At 36.3% G+C, this 24,746-nt stretch overlaps 1 protein-coding gene across 4 annotated transcripts in view; it reads right to left on the bottom strand.

Moving 5' to 3' along the window:
* PARG (poly(ADP-ribose) glycohydrolase) overlaps window positions 1–24,738 on the bottom strand; it is a 120,178-nt gene extending 95,440 nt beyond the window's left edge. Inside the window, exons 1-7 of one of the 4 annotated variants that reach the window (XM_063086435.1) lie at window positions 24,258–24,738; window positions 18,493–18,559; window positions 16,920–17,906; window positions 15,834–16,017; window positions 11,167–11,289; window positions 10,957–11,040; window positions 4,959–5,033 (exon numbers count right to left, since the gene is read on the bottom strand). In XM_063086435.1, the coding sequence (XP_062942505.1) occupies window positions 4,959–5,033; window positions 10,957–11,040; window positions 11,167–11,289; window positions 15,834–16,017; window positions 16,920–17,906; window positions 18,493–18,559; window positions 24,258–24,477 (1,740 nt within the window). In that variant the 5' untranslated portion in view covers window positions 24,478–24,738. The remainder of the gene's footprint in view (window positions 1–4,958; window positions 5,034–10,956; window positions 11,041–11,166; window positions 11,290–15,833; window positions 16,018–16,919; window positions 17,907–18,492; window positions 18,560–24,257) is intronic. The other 3 variants (XM_063086437.1, XM_063086436.1, XM_063086438.1) reach the window with 3 other exon arrangements.
* Between the last annotated feature and the right edge of the window lie 8 nt (window positions 24,739–24,746).

Below are 24,746 nucleotides of genomic sequence, written 5' to 3'. Positions count from 1 at the left end.
AAAGTTATAAAATGCCTAGAAGAAACACAGGAGTAAATCGTCATGACCTTGAATTAGCTTCTTATATATGACACCAAAAACAGAAGCAACAAAATAAAAAAAAATTGATAAATTAGACTTTGTTCAAATTAAAAACTTTGTTGCTTCAAAGGACACCATCAAGATAATGAAAAGATAACTGATAAAATGTAAGAAAATATTTGCAAATCATATAAGGAACTTGCATCTAGAATATATAAAGAAAGCTTACAACACAATAAAAAGACAAAGGATTTGACTTGATATTTCGCTAATAGTTCTCTAAAGAAAATGTATAAATGGCCAATAGGCACAAGAAAAGATAATCAACATTATTAATCCATTACAGAAATGCAAGTCAGAACCACAATGAGATACTATTACACACCAACTAACATGGCTCAAATAAAAAAGACATACATAAAAAGGGCTGGTGAGGATGTGAAGAAATTGGAACCTTTGCATATTGCTGGCGGGATCAAAAAATGATACAGTCTCTTTGGAAAACAGTTTGGCAATTTCTCAAAATATTAAAGAGCCAAAGTAGCCTTCCATGACCCACTAAGTTCTACTAGAGCATTTCTTCCACTCTGCCTAATTACTACAGTCATCCGTGTACATGTCCAGCATCCTCTGGTTTCTGAGGATAAGGCTGTCAATCAATTCTGTTATCTTTTGTAGTATAGTGCCTTATATATAGGAGTACTCGGTGTTCTTTAAAAGATAAAAATCATTATAATAAAAAGGACACAGGCTTTGCAGTCCAACAGTCCTTTATGTATCCAATGAATAGTTACTGGTCACCTATTTTGTGCAGTAACTAAACTGAGCTCAAATCTAGATTCACCTACTTAATATATGTATAATGTTGAACAAGTTAGTTAACCTCTCTAAACCTAATTATACTTTCCTCTCTAAATTGAATATGCTGCCTACACTTCACAAAGGAGTCTGAGGATTAAATGCAGTAATATATTCCTTTTGGTTTACTTATATCCTTAATAAATATTATTTCCTTTTTCCTCTTTTCCTCAAAAGCAGATGAACAATTTTCTTTAGGTCTATGAAAAATGTAGCAGATACACCCCAGAGAAAAATGATCTCAAACTTTTAGGGCAAGTTTAATTTCAATTTTATACTATAAACTCCACATTTTATTATTAAAATTATTTATTCAGAGTCTGAGAAGTAATGTCATTTAAATTAGAGAACTCTCATATATCACACTGGTATCACTACAGCTGCTAGAAAATTACTTTATCCTAACCAAAATTTTCTTTGGGAGTCTTGAATATCTTACAGGTACACTTTCTTAGGCAACAGCTCGTCATATTAAACCTTTACCCTGCAGAAAATACTGTACAGGGTGCTTTTATATACTCTCACACTTTGAAAGTAAATATACTGATGATGGCATGGTAATATAGAATTCTTACACACTGCTGGAGAGAACTGGAAACTGAATAACCCTAGGAAGATAAATTGGCCTTAAAATTGACATACCCTTTCATCTGATGATTATATTCTAGGAATCTATTCTAAGGAAATATTCAATGATACAGAAGATTCAGGCACCAAGATGTCCATTTAAAAATAATAACATTAAAAAATTCATATTCAATATGCATAGGTAGATAGAATTACATTTTTTTAAATATTAAGAGTGATTATTTCTGGGTAGCAAAATCATGGATAATCTTTACTGTCTTACTTTTTCATATTTTCTAAGTTTCCTGCAATTCAGGCATGTTAATAATGAAAGATTTTTGTTTTTAAAGAGGCAAATCAAACTTTTCAGAAGAAAGTAATGTATTTGAGTATCACTCCAGAATTTTAAGAATTATTTCAGATACATCAGCTGGATCCTTACAACATGCCATTAAGGAAGATAAAGCAGTGATTTTGTCCATTTAACAAGTGAGGAAAATAAGGCACAGACTTGTCCAAGGTTACAGAGTTGAGACTAAGAAACCATAACTTCCATTTCTAATTCTACGCTCTTTTCTCTATCAGTGGATCTCAAATGTGGTCTCTGAACCAGCAGCAGCAAAGCACCCGGGAACTTGTTAGAACTGCAAAGTCTCCGGTTCCAATCCAGACCTACTGAATCTAAAACTTGGAGGTGGTGGTGGGCTGCAATCTGTGTTTTAACAAGACTCTAGGATTCAGATAAACAATAAATCTGAGAGCCACTATGTATTATGCTGCCTCACAAATACTTTGTGAGATAATTAAACATTTCAGGGGAAAGAAGAGGTGGTATTATTTCTACCACTGCCAACTGCATTTTCACATTTTTCAGGCTCTTCCTAATTAACAGGAGGTATTAACTATAAGGAATCACAATAACGTTTAATGCTTGACAATGTAATGAGCCACCTACTTTCTTTTGAATTACCACCAGCAGTCCTAGAGGACAGACAGATCTTCAAGCATGGTAATGGCACAGGAAATTAAGTGATGAGAATGAGGGAACATCACTAGCTAGAAATTCTCAGAGCGGAGAAGTTTGTTACATTTGGGTGTGTCATGTGTGTGGGCTGGGAGTGAGGGCAGAAATCAGAAACATACCAATTTTGAACTTAAACCATTACTTTTCCAGACCTCGGTAACCCTGAAAACCAGTATGACGACCTGATCTCCTATTGAAATCAAGTTCACAGAGCACATGCTATATGTAAGCCACTGTATCAGGTGCTTTGAGAGACACAACGCTGAGTAAGATTCAGTCTCTTTGCCCCATGAAACTTTTAACCTACTATATGATGCCAACATTTCACAAATAAAACAATGCACAGAGAGGGAGTACCACAAGATATATTTCAACTTTTGTCATGAAAATTCAAAGAATGGTGAGATCTCCTTTTGGAGGGGGCAAATAGGAAAATGTAGTCTGGGGAGACAGAATTTCAAAAGAAAGGTAGAGGAAGGGGGCATATCAGTCTCTTATTGCAGAGCGAACGAGGCAACAAGTGGGGGGCAGGGAGTGTGCAGAGAGACGTCATACCACAACTGCATGCAATAGTGGAAAGAACACTGATCAGGTTAGACAGCCCTGCCAGGGACAAAGTATGTCTCCTTGACCAAGCAAGTCCATCTCCAAATCACAACTACTCATTTGTGAAGTAAGAGTGATTGTAATTACTTTCTTTACCTCACAGTTATGTAATCAACAAGTCAAGGAGGAAAAGGCTCCAACATAAAGAAACAATAAAGGCCATGTTCAAGTTCAAAGTTCAATAATTATTCTCTATTAGAATCAAAATTGTGTAATATTGAAGTTATCTCAACTCAAAATTTTTCCATTTCAAAATTACGTTCAATTTCTACTATCAGTAAATTAAGCATAAATAATTTGGATGCCTAAAAATAACATGAGAAGGGCAGAAGAATCAAATTGTAAACCATTTATTTTAATAGACTGTACATTAAAGTATCATTTGGGGGCCTCAATTACTTAGCAAAAGTATATTGCTATTGCTTTGTACAGTTCCTCTGGTAAGTAGTTTGGCAGTTTCTTCTAAAAGTAAAAATACATTTACCAAATGACTCAGCAATTATACTCTTGGGCATTTATCCCAAAGAAATAAAAATCTATGTTCATGCAAAAACTTGTATAAAAATGTTAAGAGTAAATTTAGTAATAACAGCCTGAAACTGGAAACCACCCAAATATCCTTAAATGAGTCTATCGTTAAACAAATTATGATCCATCTATATACCACGAATACTACTTAACAATAAAAAGGATAAAAGTATTAATAAATTTGAATAGACCTCAAGGGAATTATACTGAGTGAGAAAAGGCAAATTGAAAAGGTTATATATGTTGTTACCTTCCTGAAATAAAAACAAAATTACAGAGATGGAAAACAGGTTAGTGGCTGCCAGGAGTTAGGAAGGAGTCAGTGTGGTTATTAAGGGTCAACACCAGTGAGCCATGTGGTGAAGGAACAGTTCTGTGTCTTGATTGTCCTGGTAGTTACATAAAGCTCAGTAACACCAGATGTAATTAAATACACACAAACACAAATGACTATCTGCCTAACTGGTGAAATCCGAATGAGCTCTCACATCAGTGTCCTGGTTTTGCTATTGTATTACAGTATGCAAGAGATCAATGACCAACATTGGGGAAGGTGGGATGAAGGGTGCAAAGGATCTCCCTGTACACTTCTTTGCAATTTTTGTGAATCTATAATTACTTCAAAATAAAATGCTTAAAAGAATACAACCATTTTTTCAAAATGGAGGATGCCCACTTAGAAATGAAACTATGAAAGTGGTATTCTTAGCCATTGCTGTTGGCACAGTAAATTGGTACAATCTCCTGTCGAAAATGATTGTACAACATATATACAGAGCCATAAAACTTTTGTGCCATTTGACCTAGCCATCTAATTTCCTGGAGTCATCTAATGAAACAATATCAAATATGGGAAAACACACACACACACACACACACACACACACACACACACACACACACACACACACACACACACACACACACACACACACACACACACACACACACACACACACACACACACACACACACACACACACACACACACACACACACACACACACACACACACACACACACACAGCTACAGTTTAGGGTAAAATGACACAACCTAGATGTTTGAGAATATAGGACTCATTAAATTCTCAAAATCTAGTCACGGAATATTATACATCCATTGATATTATTGATAGTGGTATGACAATGTAACAGAAAACGTATACTATGAGAGGATAAAACTCAATATTAACTCTTAATTAGATCTCCCTAAAACAGGCATAAAAATTAAAAGGAAATTCATAAAAATAAAAGATGATACTTGTGTTAGTGTGGCAGAATTATGGGTATTTTTCACAAATCATCTTATACAGTTGTCATATTCTTTTCATAAAGAAATAAGCATACTTTTTACCTTATCCCAGAAATCAACCAAAGCTGTAAAGTCCCATTTCTTAGAATATGCTACATTGTATTTCAGAATAGCATCCTACGGAAAAAGCAGAAACAAAATGTCATGAAATAGCTAAGTGAGTTACTTATGAACAGCCTGTCTCTTTTATGAACTACTTCTAGTAAATTTCTTAACAGCAAACAAGCTGCCTGGCATTAGTTACTGCACATGAGTAGCTACAAACAAATAGAATGCGTATTAATTATTTAGTTAAGAGAAAATTAATTAAAACTCACTTAAAATTATTAAAATTTACTTAAGAGAAATGAGATCAGAAAGGTCAAGTAATAGGGGGAAAACATAATTACCCTAAAGCATGCATTCTAAACAGAGGTGATATACTCCAAGTGGACAAAAATTGGATCTTGGAGTATAGAAAACAAACTTAGATATCACAATGGTTTGTGATCCTTGAAAGGGTCAGACTATATATACACAGATATAACGTAGTATTAAAATTTCATGGAGGGGAGGAGATTGGGGAAAAAAATGTTTAAAAAGGCTCCTGGGGTGGAGGGTAATAATGAAAAAAAGATTGAGAAACACTGCCCTAATGCATAAGATGATCTTTTTCCCTTTATTATCAGCTATTTTTGTAAGCTACATATAAATGGTTATCTGCCCTCCAACATTCACACAAATTACGTGGTTATGTAGAATGAAAAGTCAAAATATTACGCCATCTACTGGTGTAGATTTTAACTGTCTGAATAGGCAGTACTACACACCTGGTTTCCAGAGTGAGGTATGCTTTAGACAATCCATTAGTTGTGCAGAAAGAGTACTGACAATTACATTTTACATTCTTATCCTTTTTATTATCTATTTTGATTATTTTATAATATACATATTACATTAATAAAATATGTAAAATTTATACACAACTATTTATATTGTGTATATCAACACACACTTTTTTTACCAAAGTACATAATTTTGAAAATCACTGTGTTAGATTATTACTATAAACCTTCCAAATTTCCTTATCATTGAAGAAGTGTTTAAAAATTAACACTATGGAGAGCACACTCAGGGTCCTAGGCAGGAACCAAGGTCAGCCTTCTCCATCCAGAAGCAGGCAAGAAACAGAGCACACCTGGGATCGTAGGCAGGAGCCACCACCCAGAAGCAGACCAGAATGCCACTTCCACGTGGTGGCCCATCACAGCCACTGCCTGGGATCGTAGGCAGCATCTCCCACCCGGAAGCAGGACAAGAATGCCACTTCCATGCGGGGGGCCCATCACAGCCACTGCCATAGTCACAGCTGCTGCAAAAGCAGCTCGGTGCCACAGCAGTAACCACAGCCACCATGTGAGCAGCCCACCAGACATCCAACTACAGTGACACAAGGAGAGTCACCAGCAGAAACCAGAAAAAGAGATGATGTCTCTCTCCTAAAAGCCTTCTCCAGCTTAATAGAAGAAACAACTGACAACTGTACCCCTGCTTTATTTCTGATTTTAGTAATTTCGGTCTTCTCTCTTTTTTTCTTGATCAGTGCTAACATCTTGTAATTGATAATCCAGACTTTGATCCAGAAGAAGATGAACCCACACTTGAGGCCTCTTGGCCTCATATACAAGTATGGAACATAATCATGTATTGATAGTTTTTTATATTTATATTTTGCTAATATCATTGCTTTCTCTTTTAGATCCTGAGTGTCTGTTTAAAATATTTCACTTTTAGTATGTTTTGTTAACATTTTCTTTTCTGAAAATATTGTTTTCATGTTTTTTTCATTGTGATAAAATATACTTAACATTTACCATTTAAACCATTTTAAGGTGTGCAATTCAACAGCATTAAGTTCATTCGTAATGCTGTGCAACCATCACCACTATCCAGTTCCAGAACTTTTTCATCACCCCACATGGAAGTGGAAACCACCGTGTCATTAGCAGTCACTCCCTATTCACCCATCTTCACAGCCCCTGAGAAGTACTACTCTGCTTTCTGTCTGCATGGATTTGCCTATTCTGGATATTTCATATAAATGGAATCATATTTTTTTAAAAAATTAACACTCTGCCAAAGAGTTTCCTGAACAATACTTAATGCCATACAAATAATCACCAAGCATTTAGGTTAAACAATGAGCCAACAAAATGTATTTTATTTATTAGTTGGAATTAGGGGATATCCAAGTTCCTTCAGAAAAGAAAAAACAAAAAAACCAAAAAAAAAAAAAAAAAAAAACCCATAAAACAACATGACAAGAAAGAGGGTTTATTTTTTTCCCACAAGTTAGAAAATAAGATTTTCAGTAAGAGTTAAAAAAATTTTAAGGTTTTCTTTCCTAGTCACTGGTATCTGATTTCAGAAACTTGTATAAAGTATTAAATAGCAATGTCTAGCAACAGGTGAATGGATAAACAATGTGTGTACATATTGAGTATCCCTTACCTGCAATGCTTAGGACAAGAAGTGTTTCACATTCTGGATTTTTTCAGATTGTGGATTAATTGCATTATATTATGAGCTGAGCATCCCTAATCTAAAAATCCAAAATCCAAAATCCGAAACAAGTATTTCCTGTGAGGGTCATGTCAGCATTCAAAAAGTTTCAGATTTTGGAGCATTTCAGATTCGGGATTTTTGGATTAGCATGCTAAATCTGTACTGCAGGAAACTAATGATACACTCAATAACATGGATGAATCTCAAAAATCTTCATTCTGCGTGAAAGAAGCCAGGTACTACAGCATACATACTATATGATGTTCCATTCATGTAAAATGCAAATTAAACTATAAAAAAGTTGAGATAGGTAATTGTATGGGGCTAGAGCAGAAAATGGAATTGACCACAATGGGCGAGAGGAATCTTTGAGGATGACAGAAATGTTCTGTATCTTGACTGTAGTGGGGGCTTCACAGGTACATACAAATGTCAAAACTCAACAAATTATACACTTTATACATAAATTATTCCTCAAAGTTGGTGAGAAAAAACATTTTAAGTAAAACTTGCAATCAACTTTAATTCTTTAATTATGTTTTATAATTAGCATTAACTCCTAACAAATATTTACTTTTACTTTAGTCTTCATCTCTCAAAAGTAGTCTACCATCAGGTCTCCTATCATTAGAAAAACTCGATGCCACTCTGTGTTCTTTGCTTTCAACTACTCAGTGAATTCTTTTTAGTTCATAATTCTTAATAAGCACAACAAAACTCTTTCCGTGCCAATTATCAGACACATTATTTAAAGAAATATTAATGTGTAAATCAACTTTTGAGGACACTGTTCCTTTTTTAACCTTTGAATGTCTCTAATCCATCTAAATCCAACATGAAATGGCATATAAATAGCAAAAAGGTCATTATATTCAATCAGAGGGATTTAATGTTTCTCCCTTCCAAAGCATTCTTTCAGCAAAGGAAACAATTACCATAAGCAGATAGAAAAAATCTCAATGGATTGCTCTGTTCTGTTGAATATACAGTATGATAAACAAGAAAGAAGAATTCAGATAAAAGCAATTACCCCTTCCTAAAGTAATCATGGCACACTAAGGAACTGCTAGAGAAGTGAGCAGACTGTTATTTACTCTATGAGTATTCCGCATTTAGTCTGTGAGTATTTTGTGTTTAAATTTGAAGTAAAGGCCAACCCCGTGGCGCACTCGGGAGAGTGCGGCGCTGGGAGTGCAGCGGCGCTCCCGCCATGGGTTCGGATCCCATATAGGGATGGCCGGTGCGCTCACTGGCTGAGCGCAGTGCGGGCGTCACACACACAAAAAATTTTTTTTTGAAGAAAAAAATATAAAAAACTTAAAAATTGCCCGTTTAGAAGACCATAAAGAACATAAGATAGTATTTCTCAAATGGAGTCTGGGTAGTATTCTTGGGTGTCCTGCTCCTGTGTGAGTTTATAATGTTGGTTTTCGAAAACAAAGGCAAAATAACAACACACTATAGAAATGAAGTCTGGTACTTTAAATAAAAGTGGTGGGAAGACTGAGCATTCCTATGATACACCACAGTACAGGTATGTCAAATTCTAAAGAACCTGGATCAAAGGATCACTATCACACTTATTTGCAAGCTGATGTTCTACATAAAGATCCCATCTTCGCATTGACCAATATCCATCAACTGTTTGTGATTAGTAAGACAAGGAATAAATACAAAATAAAAAATTTTTTCTTTATACAGATTTTTAAAAATTTTCTCAGCATATTATTTTGGGGTTTGGATCAGTGGTTAAAAAATTTCTGTGCAAAAAATGAATACCGACTACAAATTATTTTAACTGGGATAATGAACACAAATCAAATGATGGCTCATCATGCTTGAAATGGAAAAAAAATCAAACTGATATGGCTGTATAAGCACTATAAATATAAGGAGTTTATACTTAGTTTTATGTTTGTACATATGTGATTAACATTATATCAAAAATAAGTAAATCTTGGCAGACATTGCAAATTTTTCCCATTTAAAAGGAGACTGAGAAACACTGTCCCTAAGGAAAAATATTTTCAAAATACATTATAGTACAACATATCAATGTTTTTCACGTAAAAAAAAAAAAAAGAAAAGAAAAAAAACAGGAGATACAGAAAGATATAGACACTTTAGGAATAACTTGCAAGTATACATGGAAAACACTATGAAACACAAGAAACTATACACAACAAATTAAGTCTCTGAAATAAAATAAAACCCATTTTCACAAAAGCAGTGAAAATGCTGTCACTGTTTATATTTTTTTAAAATGTTAAAAATTTCCATGGCTACAGTTCCTGTTGGAGTGAGCAGGATTGAAGCCACGTTGGGACCTAAAACTGCCTGGGCTGCAGAGAAGGGGGATAGATTTAAAAGGACACTTTTTTTTCTCTCCACTCTTTCTTCTCATCCACTGACTTTATTATCTTACTTGCTAAGTAGGAAAACAAGGCCAAGAAACTAATCAATACTTTGCAAAGCTAACCGTTCTTTCTTTGAGACTTGTAGAGTTTTGAGAAATGATCAAGGCCAAATGACTGGAAGTTGACCTTGGGCACCAGCCAAGTACACAGGCACAAATCAAAATCTTGCAGGGTCCTGAGATAACAGCGAAGATGAGAACAGAAAGCAGATGAGGCCTTTACCTGACCCATAGACATCGACTTCTCGTAGCTCATGTCTTCTCTCCTGATTTCACCTCCCACATTCTAGTCCCTAAACCCCTCCTTTAAAAACCCCTCAGTAAATCTACATCTTTGAGATGGGATAGTCTACCATCTCCTTCAGCTGAATACATCTGTTTTTCCAACACCAACCATTTGACTTTTGAGGTTTTTTTTTCCTTCTCAAGGAAGCAGGCAGCCTGATCTGAGTTTAGTAACATTCCCCCCCAAATATATATATACTGTATATTCACCCATATTTTAGAAAAACAATCTAATGGTTGCTCTTACAATCTTAAATGAAATATAAAAAAAATCAAAAAATAAATTATTGCCAAGATATAAAATTAATAAATAAATTATTAAAATGCTAGAAGCAATATTAAGAGGAATAAAAAATTAGAATGCTTATACTTTCATCATTAGGAAACAGCTTCCCTTTGGGCAAATACTGGTGAAGTCATAATTCTTTCCTGATTTACTTTTAAAGACATTTTAGAAACATGATAATTTTAAAACAAAAAATAAAAGAAGCTTGGACTGAAGGAAATTAGATGGAGAGTCAAGAAACAGAGAAGTCTTACTCCTGGTTCTCCAAATTACTCTGTGTGGCTCCAGGCAAGTCATTTACAACTCTCAGTTCTTCCACTCATTTCCTAGTGATGGAATGGAAATGAAGAATGTCTCTAAGGAGTTCCTTAGTGCCAAGAAGCAACCATTTTACATATAAAGAATGTTGTTACTGGAGTCTATTCAGATCAAAAAATGTCTTTGAAGAAGGACACCCAGGGCCCATCTCCAAGACCTACCTATGAAAGACAATGGCCAAAAGAACTTACCTTCAGGTTTTGAGGTCGTGTGAATTTGTTGAGAAGTGCAGTCTGAATGAGCTCCCACCGACTGCCTGCCGTTCGTTCACCATTCTTTAAGGAAAAAGAAAAAGATATAAGAAAGCTATTCAAGTTCTTTTGCATCATAGAATCAGAAGTCAAATAAGTAACTACTAAACTGTCTTTCAAAGACTAAAAGAACCCCAGTTTTGTTCTTACCTCATCTTCCACAGGATACAAGTTTTGTTCTGAACAAGGCATTTTAACATGCTTGTTATCCCACAAATCTTTATAATGTGTTGGAAAAGGTTTAGGTACTTCTCCTGCTCGCAAAAGATCTACCTGAAATAAAGGGTAAACAAGAAAATTTTAAGTGCATAAAAACTAAGTGTATCTTCTATAAAATGTAGCCAAACTTCGAAGCTGCCATAAAATAGAGATCATCTCCCAAGCCGGAAATCTCAGAAGTCCTCTTCAGCTGTTACCCTTCCTCACCTCCATTCAATCAGCTTCCAAGTCACCATGGCCTGTGCATTCTAACTCCATCCCGTCTAGGCCCCAGACCCTCATCATTCCTTGCCCAAATTTCTGCCAAAAGCCTCCTATACTTCTCCCTAATTCCAACTGCTCCCAGACACATTCATGCCCCATAAAATCCTTATCCCCACTTTGGAATAACATTATCTCTCTAAAGTATTCCCCAGCTTCGAACCTTGTAATGCGTCTACTGATTCCAAATGACATTCTTTTTTTCATATACTCTCTTAACCCAAACACTATTCACTCTGGACAAGCCAGCAGACTTGTAACTCCTCAAACATAGCAAACTCACTTTCATACCTATATGCCTGTGTACATATGACTGTCTCTTCTCTAATATGAGTACTATCAGTTACCACCTTCCTGTTTTATCTGGTTATACCTCTCTTCTCACCTTTACAGTCAGCTCAATTTTCATTCCCTCTATGAAGTTTTTAGAAGCATTAAATATGCTGTTGATTTCCTCTTGTTTTATCAGATTACCAGACTAGAGTACACTTTTTTTCTTCTTTCACTAGACCATAAATATCTTGAGAATAATATCCTTATTAAAATTGTATTCTGAATACTTAAGACAGAACCTGGCAAGTGTGTATTTACATGTATATGAGCATGGATATATATGCAAATATACACATATGCGTATATGTATATACACACATATGCTACTATAATAAGCATTAAATAAATGTTTGAAAAAGGAGATGTTTTGGGGTGTTGTTTTTTTTTGGTTGCTGGGCCATAGAAGGAGATGTTTTAAAACAATAAAAGTTTTATGTTTTGCCTATTCTGGGCATTTCAAATAAAAGGAATCATACAATATGTAGCCTTTTGTATCTGGCCTCTTCCATTCAGCATAATATATTCAAGGTTCATCCATGTGGCAACATATATCAGCACTTCATGGCAGAGAATCAAATAATCACATAAATAAATATAAAATTTCAATTGTAATATGAAACTATTCTAGACAGACTTAATTTATCTGATGAGTTTAGGGAAGGCTTCTTTGAGGAAGTGTTAACTGAGCTGAGTTCTAAGGGATAAAAAGAAGTTAACTAGGAAAAGGGGAGAAAGAAAATTGTTCCTCAAAAAGAGAATAACTTATGGAAAGGAAGACTGTCAAACAGGCAGCTTTATAAAAACATCTGCAACTTAAGAGAAATAAATTTGTAAGCCATCTATACAGGTGACCACTCAAACCACAAGGGTGGATGAGACCACTGAGAGAGAGAGGATCTATGAAAAAGCTTTCAGGAACTCCAGCAACACTTACTGGTCACATATAGAAGAAGTACCTAAAAGGAACATAAGAACTGGCTAAAAAGGTAGGAAGAAACTAGCATTAGATGGTGTCATGGAATGAGAATATTCCAAGAAGGTCTAGAGTCAAATGTGACTGAGTCATTAATTAGGCTATAAGTATTTTCACCCTCATAAGAAGGTCCCAATGGTAATTTTGTAAAGATGTCCCACGTCATTGGAGAAAACAGAATAGGTCCAGGTCGAGCTTCACATGAAGGGAAATACACATGTAAGAATATCCTATGTGTGAGTGACTGGGCGCAAGCGCACGAGTTATATGTTTATAGATAAGCACTGAGTGTCATGTCCATGCAATTTCAGATTGCCTCACATTTCTGAAGCTAAATATTGGCTCCATTTTATTATTTCAAATTCTGTAACCATTAATATCTGGCATCTTAGAAATATAATTAAAAACTCTTAAATTAATGGTTAATTACATGTATCATATTACCATATTCAGGAAAAAGAATCTAGAAGAAAATACAACAAACTGTTAACTCTGGGAACAGGACTAAGACAGACATGTGTTCTCTGAGTTACATATGTTCATGGAATATTTGTATTTTTTTTTTTTTTTTTTTTTTTTTTGTCTTTTTGTGACCGGTAAGGGGATCACAACCTTTGGTGTGGTGTCGCCTACACCGCGCTCAGCCAGTGAGCGCACCGGCCATTCCTATATAGGATCCGAACCCGCGGCTCGCTGCCGCGCTCCCAAGCGCTGCACTCTCCCGAGTGCGCCACGGGGCTGGCCCAAATATTCGTATTTTTTACAATGACCCTGAATTACTATTTGTAATAAAAAATATTTTTTGAAGATTTAAAAAATTCAAGGGTCATTGGTGATCTAAGAAATAAACAGTAATAATAGAGATTAAATGATGATGTTATAGGATGCTTTCTTGGGGCAGGGGAGAGAGAAAGAAGGAAAAATTAAAATATCACTTAACTCCCTCAATGAAACTTTTCTCCAGATCCTCATCATTAATATTGTCTCAGTCATCCAGCCTAAGAAATTTCATTTTAAATTATCGACTCCTCCTTTTTCCTTATCACCCATATTTAATAATTCACCATGTCCTATGAATTTTACCTCAAAACTCAACTATTTTCTCTTTTTTATTCCCATGATTATTACCCTACCTCAGACATTTTCCAACTATTTAAAATAGCAGAATTCTTTTTTCCCTTATGAAATCTGACAAGAAATCATTATACTTAAATCAAAAGTTATTTTTATAAATATAATTTTTATGATTACTTGTACTTTAACATCATTAAGTGACAATGAGACAGGTTTAAGAAATACAAAATTGGAAATCAGGAGTTAGGAATAACAGCTAAAGCTTACATTAATCTACCAATTAATTTACATTTATATCTCTTAAACAGTGTTAAGAAAATCCTGATTCACACATCTAGATAGTTACAAATAGTAACAGTTTTTAAACTGTTATTTTGATGTTTAAGGGAAATCTTCAGTTAAACAGCAGTGGCAAAAGAACTTTGGTTCTATGGTCTATACAAAAATGAATTATTGTGACAAAGTCTGCTGGTTAAAATACGGTATTAAGCATCTTCAAATCTGAGTAGGTTTGTTAGTTCTTTTATTATAGGTTTTTCAGTTAGAAAAGAAACTTGAGTCAAACTTCAAAAGACCCCTGAAGCACTTCCATGTATTACAATTTGATAATTACTGTCTCCTTACTTATTATCTCTTATTCGAGCTCTTACAATACCTCTGCCTGTTTCTAATGTATCCTCCCTTCTATTTTCCTTAAATGTAGCTATCTGATTAATCTTGCTATAGCACTACCATTGACTTTACAAATATGACTCAAGTCCCATTCCTGGCACCTGAAGCCCTCTGTGACATGGACCCAATCCACTGTTCAAGTCCACCATTCCCTACCCAAATTCTATAGAAAACCAAATAGTTTTCAACTGCACAGCCTTTTCTTATAAAGCTTATACATCTGCCTGGAATTCTCTTGCTAACTCCTCCTCAGAAATTTCTGCTCATCTTTCAGACCTCAGCTCAAACCCCACATCCCTGTTCAACATTACCCCCACCTTTAAACATGCTAAAGAATCCTGAATTTCAAAATATTTAATCACATCTAGACTAAATTGTATAATAAAAGGGATCATGTCTTAATTTTTCTAAGTAGTCTCTGTGAAATCTATACAAACTTACTAATAAAGGCAACGAATATTTAAAACTACCCAATAAGTGATGGAAATCTTCTAAAACTGGATTACGGTGATGGTTACATAGCTCAGTAAATTGACTAAATATCACTGAATTGAGCACTTAAAATGCATGAATTTTATGGAATTCAATAAAGTTTTCTTTTTTTAAAGAACCCACAGAAAGTATAAAAGAGGTTACGGGAGTTAGAGGAAGCCTGGAATGAGGTGTTATTATTTAACAGGTACACAGTTTCTGCCTGAAAAGATGAAAAGGTTCTGAAAATTAATAGTGGTGATGTTTACACAACTCCATGAATATACTTAACACCAAATTGCACATTTAAAAATGGTTAAAATGGTAAATTTTGTTATATATATATTTATCACAATAAAAAAAATGAGGTTGGTTTCAGACATGTTGAATTTGGGACAACTGTGAGGCAGTGATGAAAATGTTCTAGAAGAATCTAAAGCTCAGAAAAGAGGGCAAAACTGGAGAATGATTTAAGGGTAATAAAACCATGCACAACTTTGAATTTTAGGGACTAACCCAGTACTTAATAGGTAGTGGGTGCTCAATAAATACTGTCGACTAAATTTTTTAAAAAATGAGGCTTCTTAAAAACACAGAAAAATTCAATTTTATCATCAGCTGATGATTCATCTTGTGGATTCAAGCACTGTATTAAGCAAGCTATCTTCATATTTCTCTGGTCTGTAGACTTCTCCGTATCTTATATATGCAGAAAAGAACTTTCTATGTCTTGATCTGTTTTTCACATTAACAAATACCACAATAAATCAGGACTTTCAATCTTCTCTCTGAATAGGTGAGAGGTGATACCCACCCGAATAGTTACTGTGTGACTGGCAGATGGTCGCAAGAGAGGCAGCCGGATCCCACACCAAGGCATTCTTCTCATCTCCTCAATAGGAGTTCCAAGCCACTTCTTATCTGGAGAAAGGTGAGGTGGAATGTATTTAGGGATCTTCCTTTCTGTTCTTTGATGTCTGATTTCACATTGTTCTTTTCTAAGGTCAAGACAAAGGTATTCAGTCACAAATTATGTATTGCTTTAATTCCCTTGGATACACAAGGGCAAGATTTACCTAGAATATTATTGTTTAAAGTGTACCAAGCTTATTCTCTCATGTCGGTTTATGTTTACAATCAAAAGAAAAACTTATAAAGCTTATATTAAAACTCAATAACTTGTTTCCAATAGTCTGTGGAAGGAATTTCCAAACATATAAATCACCTTCTGAAAACAGAGGCCACATAAGAACATTTGGACACCACCAAATGAGTCACGGTCCCGAAAATCAGCTACTTCTCAGGTCTCTACACAGTGATTTTCAATGGAATGAACTTACTATCACATGCTAGAAAACTGAGATCACAGAAATTACTGAGTGGGCTTTAAGACTCCGTATTGGATAATGGTAAAAACATAAGCTTTATAATCAGACACACATGGATTTAAATCTCAGTATTACCACCCACAAGTTACATGAACTCATCAAATTCACTAAGCCAAATCCCAGTTTTCTCATTTATAAAGCAAGTATAATACCACTCGCCTGTCCGTCAGAGCATTAGAGAAACTGTAATATACAATGGCCTACAAAAATTTCAAAAGTAGCTACAATCAGTCTAATATTTTCATGTTCTAGTAATTCCCATAAATTCCAGAAGGAAGTTCATGAAACTAAACATCTGATTTCCAGTATTTATTTTACTTCTTGTTTTCTGTTTCTGGTCTTTTTAGAATTTAAATTTCGAAATCTAGATCTAAATTTAACATAAATAGTTAACAAGAAAGACAGCAATTTCTTTGCTTTACTATAAATCATAAATAACTTTGTTGAACCCTCTTATAAAATTATAAAATGTACTATGCTATTGGAAAGATACTCCTAATGGAAAAAATTACCTTTTGTCCTCTGCTTTAGGTATTCTCATGAAATGATCTGTGATTTTAGAATCCTTTTTTCCATGTTGCTTGGAATTTCGGCATTCTACATTCAGGCTACAAGTATTTCCAGGCAGTTTGGCATTTAAATCATTCATTCCAGTACGATTTTCTCCTCCTTCAAACTGGAAATGTAACCTAATTTCACCTCCCTTAGTAGAGTACCGTTTCCTATATTCAGTGTCAGCTTCTCTTGCTTGTAACCTTGAAGGTTTATTTGCTGTTTGGGAGGAACTGCCATCTTCTTGTTCATCAAAACCTGGACTTGTCTCTTCATCTGCTTCTGAGTCTTGACAACTATTTTTGGAATTGTCTACATCCATTGGTGACTCAGGTTCACTTTCCTTCTCAAATGGAGGAGAATTTCCTAGGTTACTTTCTTGTCTACTCAATTTGTTGTCATTTTTTGGTCCGGTACCAACATCCTCAGAGCCAATGTCTGACAATGGACTCTCTTGTACCACATCTATCTCTTCCTGCTGACAACCTGCACAGTCTTCCACAGGGTGACAAGACTTGCTGCATTTCTGGTGACTTCTAGCTTCTCTGGCCTGTTCGTCTTCCATAGGCTGCTTTGCATATGCAAGCTTTACAGGTGTCAGAAATTGTTGATTATCTCTATTTTCTTCACTATCTGTGTCACTGTGATCATTATTTTGGGGTGACTGATCAATGTTGGCATTACTGAACTGCTCTGGTACCAGAGTTACTGTCGGAGGCTCACCTTCCAAAAGCTGCTCCATATGTTTCCCTTCATTTTGCCACTTACATATAGTTGCAGTCTGACGCTGGCTCAAATACTGTGTACTTTTTTCAATGGGTGATTTATCAAGACTTAGCTGAGAAACATTTTCTAATTTTTCCACATTCTGTTGGTAAAAGTTATCTTTTTGTACAGAACTCATTGTGGATTCTATTCTTGTATTGTTGTTTTCTTTACTATGCAAACTACAAGAGAACAAAAAAAAAAACTTGATACAAAAAATTCACTTATCTAACCACATCCCTACAATGTCACAATAATTAAACTCCTGAGTTTACCTGAGCACACAGCATGCTCCTTCATGACTCCATGTCCTTGCACACTTGCCTATAACCCAGCTGTGTGCCTGGTAAACACCTGCCTTTTCTTCACATCTTAAACTTTACTCACCTCCATTTGCAGTCTTCCCTCACAGCCCAAACGTGAAGCTAATCATTTGTTTTTTCTATATGCTAACCACCACTGCACCCTGTTCAGACCTTTACTGTTGCATTTATTAAACAAGGCAGTAATTACGTGTTTTTGTGTCTGTCACCACAGCTAAACTATAATTATCTTAAAGACAGGGACTATTCCTCCTTCATCGCTGTATCTCAAGGATACAGGAGGGTCCCCAGCACATAGGAGATGCTGAAAAACTATAAATTGAAAGAATGAATGAATGCAGATGAAGAAAAATAAAAAAACAAGAAGAGAGAAAATAGCATGAAGCAAAATAAAAACATCCATGTATTATGTTATTCATTTCTCTACATAGGCATGTTTCTATACCTATCTGATTCAGCTGTCTTGATTCCTTCAGTGTCCATCCAACTGGTAATAGTCTTTTGTTTGAAAACTGTTAAAAAAATAAAAATAAAAATGAATGTATACACATACATTCCTTCAAATAGAAAACAGAAATAGCATATTATATGTGCAAGGCATTATGCTAGGTTCTGTGGCTTAAATAAAGATTAATTACTTCTTCTACCCTCAAGTAATATTAGATAAGACAAGAACATAAATATTAATACATATGCATAGGGTAGAAAGTGACTGGCCGCTAACAGAGTTGGTACAGACGAATTAGGATAAGAGCACAGGATCTGAGAACAAAACATCTGGATTAAAATCTTGGCTCTCCCACTGGCTTCCTATGTGAGTTTGTGAGAGGTCATTTTTCTGTATCTCAGATTTCTTATCTGTCAAACAGGCAAATTAACAGTATCTCTCACGGGGATAATGTGAGATTTAAATTAAATAAAATAACAATCCATGTGAAGCGCTTAAGGTGCTATCCGGTATATGCTCACAAAACGTTAGTTCTTAATTATCTTTATTATTAAAAAAATCCTAACAAGGAGTTAAGGTATTTCTGAAGAAAAGACTACTTCAGGGAACAAGAGTAAGTGGGGACAATCGGTGAGATTTCTTCGAAGAGGCAGTGCTTGAATTGTGTCTTGAAGAATAAACATACAGTTGCATAAAGGGAAAAGCAAAAGCACCAATGGCAGAGAAATAGAACTTAAAAAGAAAGCAACAGAAAATATGTTTGAAAAGTCAGCTAGGACCATTTCATAGAGGACTGTGACTGATCCACAAAGAAGTACAAAAGTGTTGAAAGCCACACTCAGCCAGGATTCCAGAATTCAAATCTAGGAGGCTCAAAACCATGCATGAGATAACCTAGAGAACAAATCTGAAGGGCAAGAAGAAAGAGCCTATTGGCAGAAACCAGTGAGGAAGTTACTGGTTTAGTTCAGTGGTTCAAACCACCTGGATCATTAGGATGCTAGCAACAAATGGACCCCAGGGCCACACCTGAGCTACTGAATCAGAATCTGTATGTGAATATGATGGAGACATGAGGGGAGCTGGAACCTGTATTTTTTTCAAAAAGTAATTCTGATGATCAACTAGATTGAAGAACTATTGGCCAAGGACCAAAATTAGTCCTTGTGAGAGTATTAAAACTGAGGCGTCATTACAGACTTCACAATGACCAAGGAAGTTAAAGGTGACACTAAGCTGTAAGCTTGAGGGACTTGAAAGATGATGACAGCATTAAGTAGAAATGTGGAATATAGGAGCATTGAGTTCAGAGGGAAATATGCTTAGGTCAATTCAGCACATACTAAATTTCAGACGCCAAAGAGATAATTAGACAGAAATGACCAACACACAGTACCAAAAGTAGAATTGATAGCTCAGGAGAGGAGCATGCAGTATAAACACACACAAGCCACATTTTATATAACCATTAGAAATAAGTGTGCCGCCAAAATCTAATACACTAGATATGGATTACATGTATACATTTCACTATAAGAAAACATAAGCTTCTTGGCCTTTTGGCCAAGATCAAGTGTAAACATAAAATCTTAAACATTCTTAACAATTCTCCAAACTGCAATGTTTACATCGTAGACTCATTCTTATTTACCTATGTCTCCTCAAACACCATAATACAAGCAAAACAGATGCAGGCTCAAAAATATGAAAATCAATGATTTATTTATCACTGAAATAATGGCATGATTGAAATACATTTCAGATTTGGGAAGAATTTTATACAGAAAAGTATTCAAGGGCTATATAATTTATACGTTCCATAAAATACTAATAGTCCAACTAGTAAAAATCTTTGATTAGTATTTTTAAATAGTTTCTATCACAAAAAATAATCATATATATTTGATATTTCTTGTTGTTAAACATCACTACTTTAATGATTTTATTTAGTATTTCTGCAGTAAATCAGGCTTCAGAGAAAAAACAGCTTTAGTCAGAAGGGAGTTAAGAGGATGAATTGCTTGATTATGAGAATTTTTCTACAGTTCCATTTTTTCTATTTGATTTCATTATATCAAATACAAGTGCAGAAAATCCTCAAACTACAAACCAGCAATGTGCCAAAACATTCATTTTTTGAGTTAGTTTAAAATTTAAAACACCTTTTTCCATAAATGTAAGGATTAAATGTAAGAATGCTATTGCTAGATTCCTAGAATACACATGAAGCACAGTACTACACTGATAAGCATTCAGAAGCAAGAGACTGCACACATCATTTCATGAAAAACTAGGAGTATTTCAATGAAGCTGAAGGAGAAGAGGGATCTCTCCTGCAGCCCTCACACTGAGAATGTGTTCTCTCTCTAGCTTCAGGTTTTTTATTGTGATTCCTGAAGCCTGAGAAAGGGATGAAGAGAAAAAGCAAGAGGTGAGAAACCATTATTTCCTGATAATATAACATTCTTCAGTCTTTCTCAGGGCCCCAGAGAAAGGACTGCCTACTTCTCTTTCAAAGACCACTACTTCTCGCTTCCAAAAGTTTCTTTTCCAACACATCACAGAACTGTTTAAGAACTTTGTATCTCTTAATTCTGAAGAAAGCATAAAATAATGGTTCCCAGGTTTCCTGGGAATTTCTTTTAACTAGAAATAATCACAGCAAACAAAAGGAGAGGCAATATGAAGTGATTAAAAAAAACACAAGATCTAAAGTCAAATAATCCTGGACAAGATCTTTGCCCAGTCACTTACTACTAGCACCTTGGCCAAGTTACTGCACTTCTTTGAGCCTCTATGAGTATTTCCTCACCTAGAAATTCCAAGGATTATGTGGATCAACGAGAATATAAAAATGACAGAAAATATTAAGCAAGAGAAAATATTAAATGTCCAGCCTCAGAAAGCAGATACTCAACAAATATATTCTCTCCCAACACTTCCACCCAAACGTTTTTCACTGAGATCAATAGTCCTCCAGGTTTATTCTGACTTCACACCATTTACACTTATTTCGTCAGTAACATCACTCAACAACCATGTATTTCAATGAGCAGGTCATTCAATGAGCAGCAAAAGGCACAAAATGCAGTAAAATTCACCTGTATTTCAAAGGAACACCCACTTCCACAAAAAGTCTCCTGTAACAACAAAATTGGATAAATCATTCCCCATCAGAATGTGAATAGTATGCTGAGTTCGCCTATATGTAGATTTGCAGATATCAAGAAATGTGCCCAGTAAGATAAATACAAAATTTAAAGATACTGAATAAATATCCGTTTCCCTACCCCACCTACTTCTTCTAAAATAACTATATATGAAAATTTTAAGAGACAGCCCGTGGGTCACTTGGGAGAGTGTGGTGCTGATAACACCAAGTCAAGGGTTGAGATCCCCTTACTGGTCATCTTTAAAAAAAAAAAAAAAAAATTAAATACCAAGTTCCTAAAAGAATCCCAAAATTTAAACTTTTTTTTTCCATACAAATTTAGACTTTGAACATTCTGTTAATTGGTGTCCTATGCAAGGTATACAGAAAACATTTACACACACGAAGTACAGCCCCCAGTATTAATTTAGTTCTTCTGCAGAAAACTCATGATCCAACCAGTGAGGACTGACTGCCCCCACCCCTTCCTGCAACTAATTCCTCCTCCTTTACATGCAAATAAAGTTAATGGGACCACAAATAGCCCAGTCACAGAAGTCAGAAATAGCACCTGAAATTCACCTTCAGTTCTCCCTCTCCTATATCAAGCTCTCTGAAATATACATCTTAAATTTTAAATACATCCCTTTCTTATGTCCTTTCAATACATCACTTATTGAACTTTTGTTTCATGAAGCTGGTCTCCCTGTCTACAGTCCTGACTTTGTCTAATCCAGTGTTCGAAAAACTACAAATGACCAGCGTTTTTTCAATGAAATAATAAAGACAATGTAAGAAAACATCATATATAGTAAGGGTAAGTATTATTTCATAAAACATTTGTTTCAGCTATAAATATGGCATATTTGCCAGGTCATATATATATATTTCTTACTCTGTGTAACAGATAAAATTTTTACTGTGAGTTGTGTTCAGAAAAGTCCAAAAGCCACTGCTTAAGCCATCTTTTCTAAAACATTAACCAAATGGTATTCTCCTGCTTAAAAAAGCTTTTTAGTAGTCCCCCCATTAGCCACGAAATAAAGTTCAAACTCCTTAAAATGGCACTCAAGTTTGTCTATAATAAGCTCTTGCCCAACTTCCCTGCCCCATCTGATACTCATCATTCCTGTGCTCCAGATCTACCCCCTTTTACGTGTGCTGTTACCTCTGCTCATATAACTCTTCCTCCTCTTGATTTATATAGCAAATCCTGCTCATCCTTTAAGACTTAGTTTAAGTCTGCTCCCATCTGCCTCTAAATCCTAAGACACCTAAGTGTACATAGTTCATCAGAGGACTGCCTGACCTCTGTTCAGCCTCATACACTGCTGACCAATGCATCCTTTTTAAGATGCTCTTCTCTGATGACAATACACAGGCCAGGCTTTCCTCCCACCTCTCTGGCCGCTTCTTTTCAGTCTACCATTCAATGTTTTTTATCCTAGGTCACCTTTACTTTCTTTATATGCATATATGACCTAATCTACACCTATACCATCTATAATCATGTTTATGCCACAAATTCCCCAATCTATTTCTCCAGCACAGACATTTCTTCTGAAGTACAAACCTAAGTATCCCGTTTTCTCCAGAATCCATCCATTTCTTCCCTTCCCAACTGCCCACATCAAAGTCTATGCCACAATTATCTCCCCCTTAGATTAACTCCTTAACTATTCTTGGGCCTCCACTTGCACTCCCTTTCAATTCATTCTGCATTTTCCACACACCAATCAGACTTTCAAAAAACAAGTCAACTCCCCTACTGAAAACTCTTTAATGGCTTCTTATTGCCTTTAGGGATAAAAGTTAAAATCCTTAGCACTGTCCACATATCCCAGTGTGATCTGACTTTTTTCTACCTCTGCAGCCCATCTCTCATAACTTTCTCCTGCTCCCTCCATGCAGCAGTTGCACTCCTGCAACACTTCCTTACTTCCTCTTCATCTAGCTAACCCCCACTTATTCTTAGCCCTCAGAATAAGGATCTCATCTTCTGGAGTACTATCTTTGATCCCATAGACTAGGTTAAGTATACCTGACTCCTACAGGCACAATCTGTCTCTCAGCTATCAGAATGCCCACTACTCTTTATTTTACATTGATTTCTGCTATTGTCTATATCTCCAGATAGATTTTAGGGTATGAAGGCAGGGACCAAGTTCCTCTTGTTCAACACTGTATGCCAGGGATAAGTAAAATGCCAACTAAGACTAACAACTCTGCATCCCAAAACCCAGAATCTGAATGGGTGAAGTTGCAACAGCTTTCTTTCCATCTAGAGCCCCCCGCCTGCTTCACATACACAACTAGACCTCCTTGACAACTAAGGCAATTTCCTAATCATACCTGAGGAATGCAAACAGGTGGAGTCTCCTGCCATTTTCTGCAGTGTGAGCGACTGCTCATCAGGGTTTCTCACACCAATCGCACCGAAAAAAACGCGGCGCCGTACGACTACTAGTAGCCTTGGTGGCTCAGCAAGGGGATATCAGAGTGGTGCACACAAGACCAGAAAAGAGTGACTGGAGCCTTTGGGTCCTCATACTGAGACTAGGAAGTGGTTCGGGCCGCGGTAAAGAACAAAGATTTTTATTTCCCCACGTACCAAGAGAGGTGGCGCTGCCTCTGTGCGGTCCCGCCCGCCCCGGGACGTAGTCTGGCGAGGACCGTGGGACCCTGAACTGCACGGGAGCGTTCTTGGGGTCGAGGACGCGTGTCTGCCTGCCAGGGAAGCTCCGGGAGTCCGATGTAGCCGGCGGAGAAGTTGCAACGGCGCCCCAGCGGGGTCGCTTGGTGCAGGGCTCACAGCCGGGGCCCGCACTCATGCTGGGAACCGCAGCCCACAGTCCCCGGGCCGGCCCGGGCAGAGAGCCTCATTCACTAACCCTGAGAGGGGCGGACTGCGCCTCCTCGGCGCCTCCCCGCACCATCTCTTCTCTGCCGCTGTCTGCTTCTGCAATTGCTGATCCGCCGGCCTCCCGAGTCAGGCCCTATGCTGTCGCCTGCCTTCCCTCTTCCACAGGGACCCCACCTGCCTCAGAATGCGCCGCTTTGACTCTGGCCTCGTTCACTTTCCCACCACCGGAAAGCTGCC

The sequence above is a fragment of the Cynocephalus volans genome, chromosome 2 (genome assembly GCF_027409185.1).
Source record: "Cynocephalus volans isolate mCynVol1 chromosome 2, mCynVol1.pri, whole genome shotgun sequence".
Lineage (NCBI taxonomy): Eukaryota > Metazoa > Chordata > Mammalia > Dermoptera > Cynocephalidae > Cynocephalus > Cynocephalus volans.
The sequence above is the reverse complement of the archived record's forward strand: the minus strand, read 5'-3'. Positions and strand labels throughout refer to the sequence as shown.